The 15432-nt window shown below is 39.5% G+C and overlaps 1 protein-coding gene across 9 annotated transcripts in view; it reads left to right on the top strand.

Annotated features, from left to right (window-relative positions):
• FGD4 (FYVE, RhoGEF and PH domain containing 4) overlaps positions 1-15432 on the top strand; it is a 201846-nt gene that overhangs the window by 175564 nt on the left and 10850 nt on the right. For all 9 annotated transcript variants that reach the window (XM_027593581.2, XM_027593583.2, XM_027593584.2 and 6 more), the window contains 6 exons: positions 1720-1858; positions 4259-4317; positions 4650-4796; positions 11154-11326; positions 14990-15020; positions 15231-15323. In XM_027593581.2, coding sequence (XP_027449382.1) covers positions 1720-1858; positions 4259-4317; positions 4650-4796; positions 11154-11326; positions 14990-15020; positions 15231-15323 — 642 coding nt within the window. The remainder of the gene's footprint in view (positions 1-1719; positions 1859-4258; positions 4318-4649; positions 4797-11153; positions 11327-14989; positions 15021-15230; positions 15324-15432) is intronic.

Raw genomic sequence — 15432 nt, 5'->3', positions numbered from 1 at the left:
ATAGTGCATTGGGAATCAACCAACTAGGTTTAACATTCGGCCACTTAGTCACTGAACCTTAGAAGACTCTAACTTCTCTGAGCCACAGTTTCTTCATGTAAAAATGTGGAGATCAGTAATATTTTCCTATATTTCCTATACATATAATATATAATAATATATATATTACCTATACACATATACAATAGGTTTTTTGGAGAAAATCAAATGAAATGACTAAACTTACATCATTAGTATTTTATACTTTATTAAGGAAAGCTATTATTTCTTCAGCTTCCATGTTGATTTCAGGCTCTTTATACATTTTTTTCCTGGTCTACACCATAACTTCCAAACGAATTTCCCCACATCTCCCTAAAGCCACACTGCAGTAAGTTAATCTTAGTACTAATGATACTACTCTCCTGCATGAAAACCTGCATTTGATGAAGCAAGTCTAAACTCAGCTTGACTTATTACCCCAGATTACCTTTTCTTCCTCATCCCCTGTGTGTGTGTGTGTGTGTGTGTGTGTGTGTGTGTGTTCCCACTGCCATTGGCCTGTTCTCCATGGTCCCTCTTTGGACACTTGTCCCTTGGTTGTCTTCCCTTACCACCAGAGGCTGCCCTCATCAGAGTTAATGTCCAATGCTCTCTTGTCTGTGAAGGCTTTAGTTTCTTGTTTGCTTTGAATGCAAACATCATGTCTTAATACAACTTTTATACCTGACAGTGCCTTGATCATGGTATGAGTTCAATAAGTATTTTAATGGGATTCTTGGTTTCTTTAATATGAACAAGAACACATCTTATTTTTCAAATAATCTTTTCCCTGTCTTATGTTAACAGATTATTAAAACTAAGGGCTATAGAGTCAATTTTGCTGTAAGAAAAGGAGATCTATTTACAGAGTTCAGTTTCTAATGGAAAAGACTGGCATGGCCTAATGAAAAACTAAAATTTTGTGAGAGATAATAAGATGCTCAGATCTTGTCATTCTTCTATGTGGAGTCTTTTTTAAGTTCAAAGGAAATGACATTTATGGTAGCCTTATTATTAAATAGTTTCTGAGTCCAAAGTCATGTAATACTGTTGTGCTTGTGAACCTCATTAAATATATGCATCTTTTAAAAATATCTGGAGTGTGGGGCGCCTGGGTGGCTCAGCCGTTAAGTGTCTGCCTTCAGCTCAGGTCATGATCCCAGGGTCCTGGCATCGAGCCCTGCATCGGGCTCCCTGCTCAGCGGGGAGCCTGCTTTTCCCTCTCCCACTCCACCTGCTTGTGTTCCCTCTCTCGCTGTCTCTCTCTGTCAAATAAATAAATAAAATCTTTTAAAAAAAATCTCGAGTGTGATTCAATAATATGACCACACAAAACCTCCTAGTGACTAATTGAAGTGTTTGCCAGCAATCTGGAATTTTCTTCCTTAAAATTCTGCTTGATTTTTCTTTCTGTCTTTAGACTAGATTGGTGGGCCTCAAACTTTAATGTTGTAAGAATCTGGGATGTTTTAAAATGCATGTTCACAGGACTTAGCCTCAGAGATTCTGGTTTCATAGATTGGGAAAGGGTTCAGAATTTGCATTTTTAATACTGCCTTAGATCAATCTAATGCAAGTGTCCACAGACCACACTTTGTAGGGAAATACTGTCCTTGATGAAAGTTCTGTATGACAGTGGGTTTTTAGATGGGCCAACTTCATTTTTAAATCTTTTTTCAAAAACCTTTCTCATTGTAGAAACAGAAGATCTGTGGGAGCTTGACTTTGCAGCATCACATGCTAGAACCTGTTCAGCGGATTCCCCGGTATGAGATGCTCCTGAAGGACTACCTAAGGAAATTGCCCTCTGATTCTCCCGACTGGAATGATGCTAAAAGTAAATGCTTCTCTCCTGCCCCCTTTCTATTATGGGGTAATCAAGTGACCTGGCAGCCTTGTGGTTAAAGAGCAAGATACATCTCACAGCCAATTTAGTAAAATATTGCTGCCAAAAAAATAACCTCACTGGAAATTGTCATTAACATCTCAATTAGGCAAGCCCTTCTAAGCCCAAATCACAGGTTTAGAGCAAAGCAAATCACATTTCTCATGCGGATTTCACATTAATCATTAACTCAGAAATCTGAAACTATAGTCTTAGAGACATCTGGAATAGCAATACACAATTACGTTCTCACAGGAAGAGTACAACCATTCAGAATTACTGGTGCTACTGGTTAATTAGATAGGTTGATGCATACCAAGAAAGCTAAAATGACATTTACTGTGTAAAAATAACCTAAGCAAAGTTGGCTCTACCTACCCTAAAAGAGAAGAGAAAATGATGCTTTGTACTGTCAGTTAACATTTTCCCCGGGAAAACTTTACTCCTGTTCTTCTAGTTGTTTTCTATTTTTTCTTTAGATCTTAACGAATAGGTTTTTTTAAGGCTCAGGAGTTTCAGTACTTTAGCTTTCTCATGTACTTTAAAAAAAAAATCAAAGCATATGACTCTTGAATCTAGGGGTCATAAGTTCAAGCCCCTCATTGGGTGTATAGCTTACTTTAAAAAAAAAATTTATAAGGGGGCAGCTGGCTGGCCCAGCCAAAAGAACATGTGACTCTTTATCTAGGATCATGAGTTCAAGTCCCACTTTGGGTGTATAGCTTACTTTAAAAAAAACTTTTTTTTAATTAAAAAAAATAAATCAAGTAACTGAAAAGTAGAATACAAATTTAAGGGATAGAAATGGCTTAGTGTCAAGAACTAACAATGCTGCTGTACAATCTTGAAACATTGGTACTTTGCTAGTAATTTCTTGTCTTTATTGTAAGTGTACCCTGGTAAGAGATGAGGAACACAGAATACAATCTTTGGTCTTGGCAGCCTGGGTCTTTTTTTTAACAGAGGCTTTCTCTGATACATTTCTCCCACCACCCAAGTGAGTCAACGACCACAGGAATTTCTCTACTTCCCTTTCCCCCTTTACAGTTTAGAATTATCCTGACTTGACTTTTTCCACTTTCCACTTCATGCCCACTTCTCACTCATCTGGGCTGTGTGGTTGGTTTTGGTGGCAGAACCTAGTGGTAGGACTGAAGGTGGGATCACCACTGCTACTCCTCCAACTGCTGATCCCAGGTTATTTTATTTTTGTCTCCCTGTACCTTGGATCCTGTGGGGAATGCACAGAATTGCCCCCGTCAGAATAGTCCTCCAAAGTCTTAAATAAAAATTCAGTTTCTTCTATGCTCAAAGACTTAGACTTGCTCTAAGGTGGCAGTGTCAACAATGAAAAGGTTAACAATGCTGTAAGATATTTTATTACTCTCTTTGGTTGCCCATTGCTCCTTAAACTAAAATTGTAAGGAAATCACAGAGGTGCTTTTATAGCCCCAAAGGAGAGGAGGACGCGACAAAAGTGCATTCCATTCAGCCATGGAACAAAGAAGACAGAGAATTTGGTCTAGAAGTAATGAGGTTGTTGCAGTAACAGAATTAATTAGGTTGGTATTCATAAGATAGAAAAGAAAGAGCAGGTCATGATTTAGAATTGAGGGCATCCCCTGGGGTTGATCCACCAGGAGGCCGCAGACTCCACAGCTCTCCACCAGTGGTGCTGGAGCGCCTACCTTGCCCATACCAGGCGGTTCCCATTCCCATCTCTCCCACCATCTGCTCAGCAACAAAACCTTCCATCAGCATTGGCATCAGCGGATTTCCCCTTACCTGACCAGGACTAGAACTGTGAGTGTGTTTTCCCAAAGAAAGTTGGTTATGCTTGGTGGTTAATTTGCTCATAAAACAATATTCCTGCTGAAATGTTGTAGAACTTTGAACCAGAAGACATAGGTGTCCCAGTGTGGTCCCACAGTATCATAGTTGTGTGACCTTAACCAAGCCACATCACTTGCCATTTGTTTCATCTGCCAAGTGGAGCTAGCTCACGGACTCTCCATTCGAGGTTGTGTAAGGATGAAGCGACATAATAAATATGAAAGCGTCTGGCAAAGTGCCTTGTACCAGTCTAGTGTACATTTTGAAGGTTCATCATATAGGTCATCTGTATAGTTGTGTATGATTATTTACAGGGAAATGTCCTTCATGTTCCAAGTAATCTGCTTATAAATGAACTTGTTAAAGTATCCGTTTTGTAAATGGAAATTGCCCCTGCTTTTGGTGTTAGATGTGGTCATCAGTCTCGGATTTCTTCTTACTGTAGTGTATGTTACTCAGCTCTTTAGTAGTATAGAAAAAACAAAGCACATTTATTTAATTTTCTTTTTTCCCATGTAGAATCACTTGAAATTATATCTACAGCAGCAAGCCATTCTAATAGTGCAATAAGAAAAATGGTAAGTGATTTTCAAAGGAGATGGGAGTCTTATAGTTAGATCATTGTCAGTAACATAGCCTAATGTTATCTGCAGGTTTGGACAAAAATGAATCGGTACAGGTGAACAAAAAAGATTCTTTATTAAATGTTTAGTGTTATGTGGAATAATCCTCTCCCCTCTTTTCCTAGGTTTCAATTTGCTCATAACTGACACGTTTTATACCAAATTTATGCTTAGTCCCAGTCCCTTCTGAACTATCCAGATTTTAACTAAGGTCATGGTATTATTAAAGCCACTAAGGTAAAACCTCCCTTTATTTGGTCTTGCTGTGTTTTGTTTTAATTTCCTAGGAGAACCTAAAGAAACTCTTAGAGATTTATGAGATGTTGGGAGAGGAAGAAGACATTGTAAATCCTTCAAATGAACTAATAAAAGAGGGACAGATCCTCAAACTAGCAGCTCGGAACACATCAGCACAAGAACGCTACCTTTTCTTAGTGAGTATTATAGTGTGAGCCGGTCACATACGAATAATTCATAAATGTTGTTCTGTACATCTTGGAAAAGTAGGATCCCTGCTTGCTCACCAGAGCAATTCTGTCTGACCTGGTTTAATCAACACTGTTAGGATTCCACAAAAGGGAAATTCCTTCGTAACTAAAACTTGTTCTTTCAAGGACACAAATCTTAAAGTATTTTAAAAATATTTTTCTGTGGAGCGCCTGGGTGGCTCAGTAGGTTAAGCGACTGCCTTCGGCTCAGGTCATGATCCTGGAGTATCGGGATTGAGTCCCAGATCGGGCTCCCTGCTCAGCGGGGAGTCTGCTTCTCCCTCTGACCCTCTTCCCTCTCGTGCTCTCTATCTCTCATTCTCTCTCTCTCAAATAAATAAAATCTTTAAAAAAATCTTAAAAAAATATTTTTCTGTGTACTTACCACGTGTCAGTTACCTTAGTAACACACAACTGAAGACAATTTAACCTGTCCATGATGATCTTAGCTATCAGTGTGGGGGGAGGTATGATGCGTTTTCTCAAATATTCCTTGTTTCAGCTTCACTCTTTCCTTTCATTCTTATAGGCTAATGGGTACCACTTTCTGACCAGAGTTCTCTTCCTAGTTCTCTCTGATCACCACTTTTGATCTTTCCAGTTTGAGGAAATGTATCCTCAAGGTTGTGAAGTTTGTGCCTAAAATATCTCTGTGAAAAGTATGTGAGTTTGCCATGTGGTTCCTTTTCACTGGAGTTGGTCCCTGTCCCTTCCTTTACTTCCTGGAAATGACATTTAGTCTCCAGCTTATCTCAAATGTAAGAGCTTTTCCTGGGGCATCCAGGCCATTATGTTTTTAGTCTCTGTTAATTCCAGTTCCTTTCTGTATCTGTTGGTATAATAAGAATCACAGTAATAGCTAACATGGAGTAACAATAAGGTAACACTGAGTAAGAGCTCAGTAAATGTTAGCTATTTTCAGGATTGATATTAGAGTCTCAGAAACAGAGACACATTGGTCATGAGGCTGACTTTGTGCTGCAAGGCAGTCTTCCCACCAGCCATAGTATGAGTTTAACTGGGGGCTTACAGGTTTTCATTTTCTGGTTACAGCCTCCAAGGAAAACTTACAGGAACTAAATATCATGCATAGGGGTGATCATTATTTCTCATTTTCCAAAAAGAACATTTGGTTACCATATTACCTAGCTGTTCTCCCGAGTTTGTGTAACTCAAGAAAATTGATGGGGCACCTGGGTGGCTCAGTCGTTAAGCGTCTGCCTTTGGCTCAGGTTATGATCCCAGGGTCCTGGGATCTAGCCCCGCATCGGGCTCCCTGCTCAGCAGGAAGCCTGCTTCTCCCTCTCCCACTCCCCCTGCTTGTGTTCCGTCTCTCGCTGTCTCTCTCTCTCTCTCTCTCTCTCTCTCTCTCTGTCAAATAAATAAATAAAATCTTTAAAAAAAAAAAAAGAAAATTGAAAATATATGTCTACACAAAACATGTTTATGAATGTTTACAGCAGAATTATTCATAGTAGGCAAAATATTTGGACATATGGATATAGTGGTATATCTATGCAATGGAATGTTATATGTCAATAAAAAAGAGAATATTGGTACATGCTACATGGATGAACTTTGAAAACACTGTGACAAGTGAAAGAAGCCATTCACAAAAGCCCATACTGTATGATTTCATTTATATATGATGTCCAGAGTAGGCAAATGCAGAGAGGCAGGATGTAGGTAGTGGTTGTCTGGGGCTGGTGGGGAAGAGGAAATGGACAGAGGGTTTCCATTTGGAGTCAAGAAATGTTCTGGAATTAGAAAGTAATGATGATTGCACAATTTACAACTATATTAAACCATGAATTGTACATTTTAAAAGGGTAAATTTTATGTTATATGAATTACGTCTCGATAATTTTAAAAAATATATAGATGTTGTCCATATAACTGTAAAAATCTTCATTTGAGCTCAACAAAAGTACTTCACCTCTCAGGTTATGTAAAGCAAGGATTATTATGTCCTGTCAGGGTTCAGAAGTCTGTTTATTTGAAATACAGGTTTTGTTATTCAGGTCTGGTGAGGCCACCAGATCAGGAGACAGTTGCCATGAGAAACATTATACTCACAGATTCCCAAAAGGAAAGGCATGCCATACCATGGGGGTTACCTGAGAAAGCAGCAGGGTCCATAAGGGGCAGAGGGAGCAAGCAGAAAATGTGAGCAAGAGCCTTTATTGTGGGTTCAGTGAGAAGGAATGGGCAAGGCAGCATAAACAGGTTTAGGATTTGCTAGTTTAAATAATTCCATCAGGCTCTGGGGTACCGGGGCTGTTGTCTGGTACCTGGCCCTGAAGGGTGAGGGCAGGGGAATACTGGCCCAGGAAGAGCTCAAGAAAGGAGGCAGTGGGGGTTGGGCTCTGGATGGGTTGCTTTCCATATGAAAGGCATGCTTGCAGGTGAGTCATTTACTACTTATAGGAAGTAGGTAACCCTAAGAGGGACAAGTCCCTCCATTGTCAGCAAAGCCCCAAGATGTCAAAGCATCAAAAATACAGATTAAAAAGACATACTTAATACACTATTTTGGGCAAAATGCGTAGGAGTTAATGTCTTCCCTTTGCCTTTACCCTTCCTTTAGGTGCTTAGGTAGTGCTCCTTTCCCCTCTTCTGGATTATATTATAGTTTCAGTAGTTAAGCTTCTAGCTCTGTGCCTTAACCAATTACCTGGGTTTAATTTTCACATTTGAGAATTATTCTGGAAATAGTTTAAGGTTGAATACCTTGTTGTAGAGCCAAATTAAGCATATATTTGGAGGACAGATGGCAAAGAGCCTTGGGGGAATACAGCCACAGTGACTTTGAAGAAAGGACCCATCTTGTTCCAGTTATTATGAGCTATCAAACCTCTCTTGCCATTGCCTCCCAGGAGAACGGAGTCCTAGAGCAGGAGTTACCGGAAAGCCGCATTCGTCTTGTGAAGACCATCTTAGAAGCATTTCTGTAGGTCCATTCTAGTAATCCCTGCACGCCTCCCGCCTCCACCCCCTGCACTGTCCTTGTCACACGCTCTCTTCTTCACAACACGCTTTTCTTCCCATAGAGCATCTTGGTTTTTTGTATATAGAAACTTCAGAAGTACCGTTTTTATTTTTCTCTGTCTCTAGGAACAAAATGAGGGCTAGTTTTCTGTATCCTACTCTGGTGATCTTACATTTCTCTAAAAAGCCAAATTGCATGTAGAATCTGATTTCAACCTTGAGCTGACCTCCACATGTTTGCTCATTCGCTTGCCTCCACAGTATGCTTTTTTCTATTACTGCAGGATACTCTGTTGACTAAATTAAATAACCACACCTGACATCTGAAAGTTTAAAAAAAAAAATCCCCAAATTATCCTGGAGAATAACCCAAGAGATTTTATTCTTGGCCCTTTGTTGTTCTTGTCTTTATTTCCTTATAGCTTGACAGATTTCAGTTTTTCCCCCTTGACCCATTTAAACTTTGAATACAGAGAAGGCACTGGAAATTTTCTCCAACCATGTACTTTTACAAACTTTAAAAAAAACTTTAATGAAACTGTCTCTGGTGAAACATGACATTGAATTGTTTCACTCAAATATTTCAAGACCCTTGAAATAAGTAGTTGAGGACCACTGGAGATCAGGAAGGAGGACTCCTCCTGTGGTTTTAATAAAATCGAGGCTGGCTTCTAGCTTAGCACTTTCAGAGCTTGCCCCACCAGCCAGAGATCACATGTCCGTAACCACTTCTGGCCATGGATAAAAAGCCGTCTCCCTCACTGAAAGGGAAAGCCATCTACTTGGTCGTGCAGTTGTTCTGACTTCCTCTTTGAGCACTGGCGGAAACCCACACGGAAGATGATGGTGGCTTTTGCCACAGGAGCAAGGTTCACAGATAGAACAGAAGGCATCTACTGCTTTGTAAACAGTATTTTATATCCTTGTGCTCTTACTTTGACTTCTAGGAAGAAGAAAAATGGTATTTATTGATTTGCAGTAGATTGTGATATGAATTATATAAGGTTAATAAATAGTTATTGACAGTTTAGAATGTAAAGTCCCACTTAGGAAGCGTCTGTAATTGGGGAAGCATAATCCTGCAAGCATAAAATGGAAAGAGAAACATATCATTTATAAGATAGTCTGTCATCTTGTATGAGTGTCACCACAAAAAACAAATGCCTAGAACTTCCATATTCATGGACTATGTTTCTATAAAATAACAAGACTTTGCTGAATTTTATAAAGTGAACTTAAGTACAAGTATCAGATAACTCAGAAATTTTATTCCATAACATTCCATTTGTCACTCAGTTTGCAGAAACATGAGGTGGTGGTTGCCATCTTGAAAGTTGAGCCTTGCGGCACCGGGGTGGCTCAGTTGGTTAAGTGTCCAACTCTTGATTTCAGCTCAGGTCATGATCTCAGGGTTGTGAGATTGAGCCCCAGGTCAGGCTCCATGATGGGCATGGAGCCTGTTTGGGATTCTCTCTGCCTCTGCCCTTGCTTGCACGCGCACGCTCTCTCTCTCTCTCCCCCGTCAAATAAATAAATCTTTAAAAAAGAAAGTTGAGCCTTGTGCATGTTGGTTGCTGCTCTGCAGTACCATTCACAGCCTTGACCAAATCCCCTTCTGAGAAGGCCTTCATACAAGATAGGAAAAAAGTGTTAACAGGAACAGTTAGCAGCAAGCTGTTGCCTTAATCAAGCTGGGATGGTGATGAGAGCCTTTCAGAGTGTTTTCAAATCCCTGAATCCTATGTACTGAAGAGAGACTGGAGATTGCCACACTTAGAATGCAGTGGACAGTTGATGATAGGTCTTTAGGGTTCTCTTCTAGAAATGTAAATGTGAAATGCTAAAGTGTATTTATTACCCTTTTGTTTCTATGTTATCCAGTGTAGAAATGAAATTTATGATGCTGGTTACAGGAACTAGCAAAATAACGTACAAGGAACAAATGATAAGAAATTTGCTTTCAGAATGAGTACAATGGGCAGTGTCACATAGACCAGTTGAAATGTTTTAAAAGTCCATCCACATCTCTCTTCTTGATGGCTTTGTGGAGCCAAACAGAACCTGGCAGAACAGGACATTTTTCTGGATTTAATCCCCTGAATAACCAGTGACTTTTATAGATAATAATCCTGAGACATGAGAGGTTACATAGTGCACAGAGTTTAAGTCCCCAGTTATTCTTGTCTTTGAAAAATATATGTAACTCTAGAAGCAGTGTCAAAAACAATAAATATGAAGGAGGAAGAAGGTAAGTATGGACCTTCTTTAGGAATCCACCTACAAATTAACCTAAGTATTTAGCCTTTCTTCCTTTTGTATGTTTCAGTATGTTCAAAAGTGAATTAAATGTTTCCCCAAACTTACTGTTTGGTCCTGACTAGCAGAAGTTGTTCATTGTTGACTAGAAATGGAGCATGATACATTATTTGATGCAGTTTCAAAATAAAGTCCTTCATTTTAAAAGAAAATCTGGTAAAGAAGATCTTTAAAAACTTTTTGCTAAAATAGATGACTTTTTATTTATTTTTAAAGATTTTATTTATTTATTTGACAGAGACACAGCGAGAGAGGGAACACAAGCAGGGGCAGTGGGAGAGGAGAAGCAGGCTTCCTGCTGAGCAGGGAGCCCGATGCGGGGCTCGATCCCAGGACCCTGGGATCATGACCCGAGCTGAAGACAGACGCTTAACGACTGAGCCACCCAGGCACCCCAATAGATGACTTTTCTATCCATACGTGACAAATTCTTAAGCTATAGGCCAATAAAAAACAGTAACTTAGTTTATTACATAGGGTTTAGTGTGCTAACCCCACATGTTCTAAACTAATAACTTGATTTTTTTTTAAACTTAATACTAAACACACTGGCAAAAATAATTGTTAAATATACTCATTTCCTCTACTAGCTTTGAAGACTTGCTTTGTAAGACATAACAATTAGAAATTTTCTTGCCTTAGGGCTTCAGCTTATATGGTTAAGAACTTCAATTCCTGGTATATGGAAAGTCTTTAATTGTTGCTGAACTTAATTGAACTAGTTTTCTTCATAGTACAAAATGATGATTGGTTTACTTAAGTATCAATTAAATATTATGAATCAATAAAGGGAAATATGTTATGAGTGTTACAGTAAGGTAGTTCTGATACAAGCATAAAAATCTCAATATAGTATTTAAATAATCTTGCGCACATAGGGGGTATGTAATTCCCTGGGAATTCCTTGGAAATTTTGTCTAGGGCTACTTGTAATACTGGTGGCTTCCTTCTTTCTTCTTTGTTTTCCTGTTTACTGATGTGTGCGCTGTATCCTTGCAGTTCAACAACATGTTGCTGTACTGTGTACCAAGATTCAGCTTGGTGGGCTCTAAATTCACAGTTCGAACCAGGGTTGGCATCGATGGAATGAAAATTGTGGAGACTCACAATGAAGAATATCCACACACTTTCCAGGTATCTGGGAAAGAGAGAACATTGGAACTGCAAGCCAGGTGAGAGAAGCCTTCCTATCACACAGCTTTATGAAAGCATCAGAATGAGTTGTAGGACGGAATAATTCTGAGGATCTTTCCCAAGTGAATACTATAGACCTCTGGGAATCTGGCTGGACATAAGAAACAGTCTCTTAAAAGGCAGGAATCATGTTATCCTTTTTGATTCCTTCATAGTGCCTGGAGAGTAGTTTTCAGATAGTAAGAATTCAGTAAATTAAATTGACTCTTCAGATTTGCAAGGTGCTCAGAGAATGAAGTGGTTGTGTTCAAGCCAGAGTTTTGAGTCTTGTAGGAAAGCGTTCTCCCCTAACCCTTCCTCCCTCCACCCTTCCTTTTGGTGCACGATGTTTATTGATGCTTTCTATCCCATGCTAAGTGTTGAAGCATTAACTGTCAGTCCTTCAGCGGCTCTGCATTCATGTGACTTATTGCCACTTTGATGGAGAGGATTTTCAGAGGAGGCAGAGTAGAAAAGGTAATGATTCTGCCACAGTTGGAGGATACAGGAAGGCAGCCATTTGGGGTTATAGTGGCCTCTAGAAACCAGGACTTCTGGAAGGGGTGGTTCTTTATAAGCTTTGTTGAGTAGGAAAGAAGGGCTGGGGTTCTGGCATCCCTCTGCTTAACAGTGTTTGGAAAGAAAACCATGAGAATCACTACAGTGGCTCATAGCTACCTTGTGTGTGAACCTCTGGAAGATAGAGTGCTGTCAGGTTTTGAAATAATCTACCTTAGAAGACTGCCCTCCATTTATCCTACAAAGGTATATTGTGAAATATGGGAACCTTCAGAAGGTCACAGATCAGAGGGTTAGGTACCAATCTTGACTCTGATGGTTCTGATACCCTAGAGTCTGGAGACTGAGAGAGCACTTCTGTTCGTGTTTGTTCTCTTGCACCAATAGCGTATGGTTCTGGCTGGCTCAGATGAATTCATCCTGGATATTTGTACTTAGTAACTGTATAAAAGTTTGAAGTTCAGACTTTTAAAAGAGAATAATTCATTTTAGCAGGAATCTGTGCACAGGGAATCGGGGGGAATTGGTGAAATTACAGTTAAGGGAGATAGGGCTAGTACAGTTTGAAGAAGTAGCCCTTTGATTTCCCACAGAAAATCTATACTGAACCTGCCATTACTTAGGGAGCTGCCCAGCGACTGCTCCTAAGGATTAGAAGGTGGCATTTCAAGCATAAATTAAAAGTGTAGAGGACTTAGCTTTGAATGGCATGGTTTTCCTACCTCATGGTGAAATTTGGCCCCAACCACCAAACTGAGGGAAGAATATATTATGCTGTGCTCAGAGGCTCCTGACCGGAGTCCTCAGTGCTTGACTCACGGAGTGATTGGTTCTGGCAACAGGGAGGACTCATCAATAGTTCTGACCATCAGAGAAGTCTTCATGGCAGAAGAATGAAGACATTGCTGCTGTGAAATCCAGCATACTTCCAAATCTGCAAACCTGAGAGAGGTGTTGAAACAGCAAAAGAGAGATGATCAAGGTTTTGGGGGTTGCCAAAATGGAAACCCCAGCTGTGCATTAGCATGTTGGCCTGTTTTCTCTTCAAGATAGGGCTGATGCATGAGGAATTTTCTTATGTACAGGCAATAATCACTTTGTAAAGTTCCAGTATACAGGATTGGATACATTTCAATTGATACCAAAAACACAGTCATTTTTCCTTAAATTTCTTATTCCCCTAATCCCATTGTGGTAGTTATACTTATGATTATATGGTGACTTGAAGAGCTGAATTAAGTGATTACTTTTTATCTAGTCTATGATTCTTTCTAGAATAAGGACAAACATTGAAAGTCTCAGAACATCAGAGTGTTAGAGGGATTACACGGAGCCCAAAGTTGGGTATATATTTGGAGATGTTTAAAGATCATTCACTTCAGAAGCCACCTGGAAAAAAAAATGGGTTCTGCTTTTCTTGCTAAATGAGTCAGCCTGAAGACTGACCTCTTACACTCTGCTTCCTCTTTTGTATTTAAAAGAATATTAGGCTTCTGTCTTGTGTACTTTTTATGTAATGGCTTTATATTGCTAAATGAATAAAAAAAACCATAGTAATAAGTAAATTAGAGGAGTAAAATTTCTGCCATGACTTGAGAAAGTAAAACAAAAAGCATTAAAGACTTGTCAAGTTTGTTTGCATTTAAAAGACTAGAAGCAGCTGGGAAATAACTGTGATTCCAGAGCAATGGAACTGATTTTATCCAGGCAGGGCACTGCAGTAGAGAGAAATCTCTTTTGAGGGGCAAGGTTGAAACCCCGCCCCACCACTAAGGCTCTTGGTCCAAGGATCCCCAGGTGAACAATAAGCAGAATCTTCCATTTGGTGGCACAGACTCCAGCAGCATTCTTGGCACATCATGATGCTCCAGAACAAATCTGCTGGAAAGATGGATGATGTCACAGGAGCAGAGCTCCTGCCAGACTCACGCATGTATGATACCTGTGGGAGCGAGGCATGCGACGTTCCGGCTGGAACTCAAACTTAGCTCTAGCCTACCAAACACACGCAAACAAACAGAGCCCACTCTTCTGGCATTCTTCAAAATTCTCCAGCTTGGAGATCTAGCTCTGATGGGGACTTTTCTAATATACACTGTGACAGCAGCCCGCTATATAAGCTACCTGCATGGGAGATGAAATAAAATTTGCCTCAGTAGGAAAGTAGAAGACTTGACTCTAGTGAAACTTCCTTCCTACAAGCATCTGAAATGTTTGCTTTGCTTTATCTGTAATAGGTTAAGTACAGTATTGCCCAAAGCTTTCTAGCAAAATTATTTATCAAAGAAATGTTAAATAGCTCCCTAAGACCTTACAAAGATATTTTAGATTCTAGAGGATAATTGTAATCTTTTCTAAGATGGGTTGTGACTAGTAGCCTTTGAAAGCCTCCTGTGTTTTCTTCCAAGGTGAATTGGAAGACTAGTTGTATATCTGGTACAATGCTAAATCTGCAGTTATGTAACATATTGAGCTAGATGATGGTTGTTAAACTTAACATCAGGACAATGTATTAATGGAAGCTAAATGTAACTCTCCCAGTCAAAAGTTATGTGTACCAAAGTGGATGGTCTAAAATATTGTTTAAGGGGCTCCTGGGTGGCTCAGGTGGTTAAGCATCTACCTTCCTTCTCGGGTCGTGATCTCCAGGTCCTGGGATTGAGCCCCAGATCAGGCTCTCTGCTCAGCAGGGAGTCTGCTTCTCCCTCTCCCACTACCCTATGCTTGCTCGCTCTCTCTGAAATGAATAAAAAAAAATCTTTTTTAAAAATTAAAAAAAAACAAAAAAACTCTGTTTAAGAATTTATTTGTTCAGGGGTGCCTGGGTAGCTCAGTTGGTTAAGCATCTGACTCTTGATTTCAGCTCAGGCCATGATCTCAGGGTCGAGAGATTGAGCCCCAAGTCAGGCTCCACATTGGCTGTGGATGCTGCTTAAGATTCTCTCTTCCCCTGCCCCTCCCCCACTTTCTTAAAAAAAAAAATTATTTGATCAGTTGCCAGCAATTCTGTTTAATTTTTATTGTAACTCCTTCCTAGACATCCCTGAATTTTCCAGAAAGTTGGAACAGCATTAAAGCGTAATTTTATTCATGAGGTGTAACTCGTTAATGTTCGTATTCACTTGAATTTTGTTTTGTTTTAGTTCTGAGCAAGACAAAGAAGAATGGATCAAGGTAAACCATATTTCTATTTTTTATTTTTGTTTTTTGGTAACCTTTGTGTACACAAACGTGCACATATAATAGTGTACACATTTGTCATCAGAATAAGGTCATTTAATTTTTAAGATCATTCTTACATCATAGATGTTTGTTTGATAAAGGATTTTTATTAATTTGCATGTGATATTTTAATGTATGCTTTGAATCTCATTTATATTTTAGGCTCTTCAAGAGACCATTGATGCTTTCCATCAGAGGCATGAAACCTTCAGAAATGCAATTGCAAAGGACAATGACATGCACTCAGAGGTTTCTGTAAGTTGAAATAAACTCTTTTCTCTTTGCAGTTGCAGATCTGTCTAATCATTTTCTTATCTTGCCTTTTCTCTTTGCAATGCCGGAACTGGCTATTTAAACAAAACCT

Source organism: Zalophus californianus, chromosome 9 (genome assembly GCF_009762305.2).
Source record: "Zalophus californianus isolate mZalCal1 chromosome 9, mZalCal1.pri.v2, whole genome shotgun sequence".
NCBI classification, from domain to species: Eukaryota; Metazoa; Chordata; class Mammalia; order Carnivora; family Otariidae; genus Zalophus; species Zalophus californianus.
The sequence above is the reverse complement of the archived record's forward strand: the minus strand, read 5'-3'. Positions and strand labels throughout refer to the sequence as shown.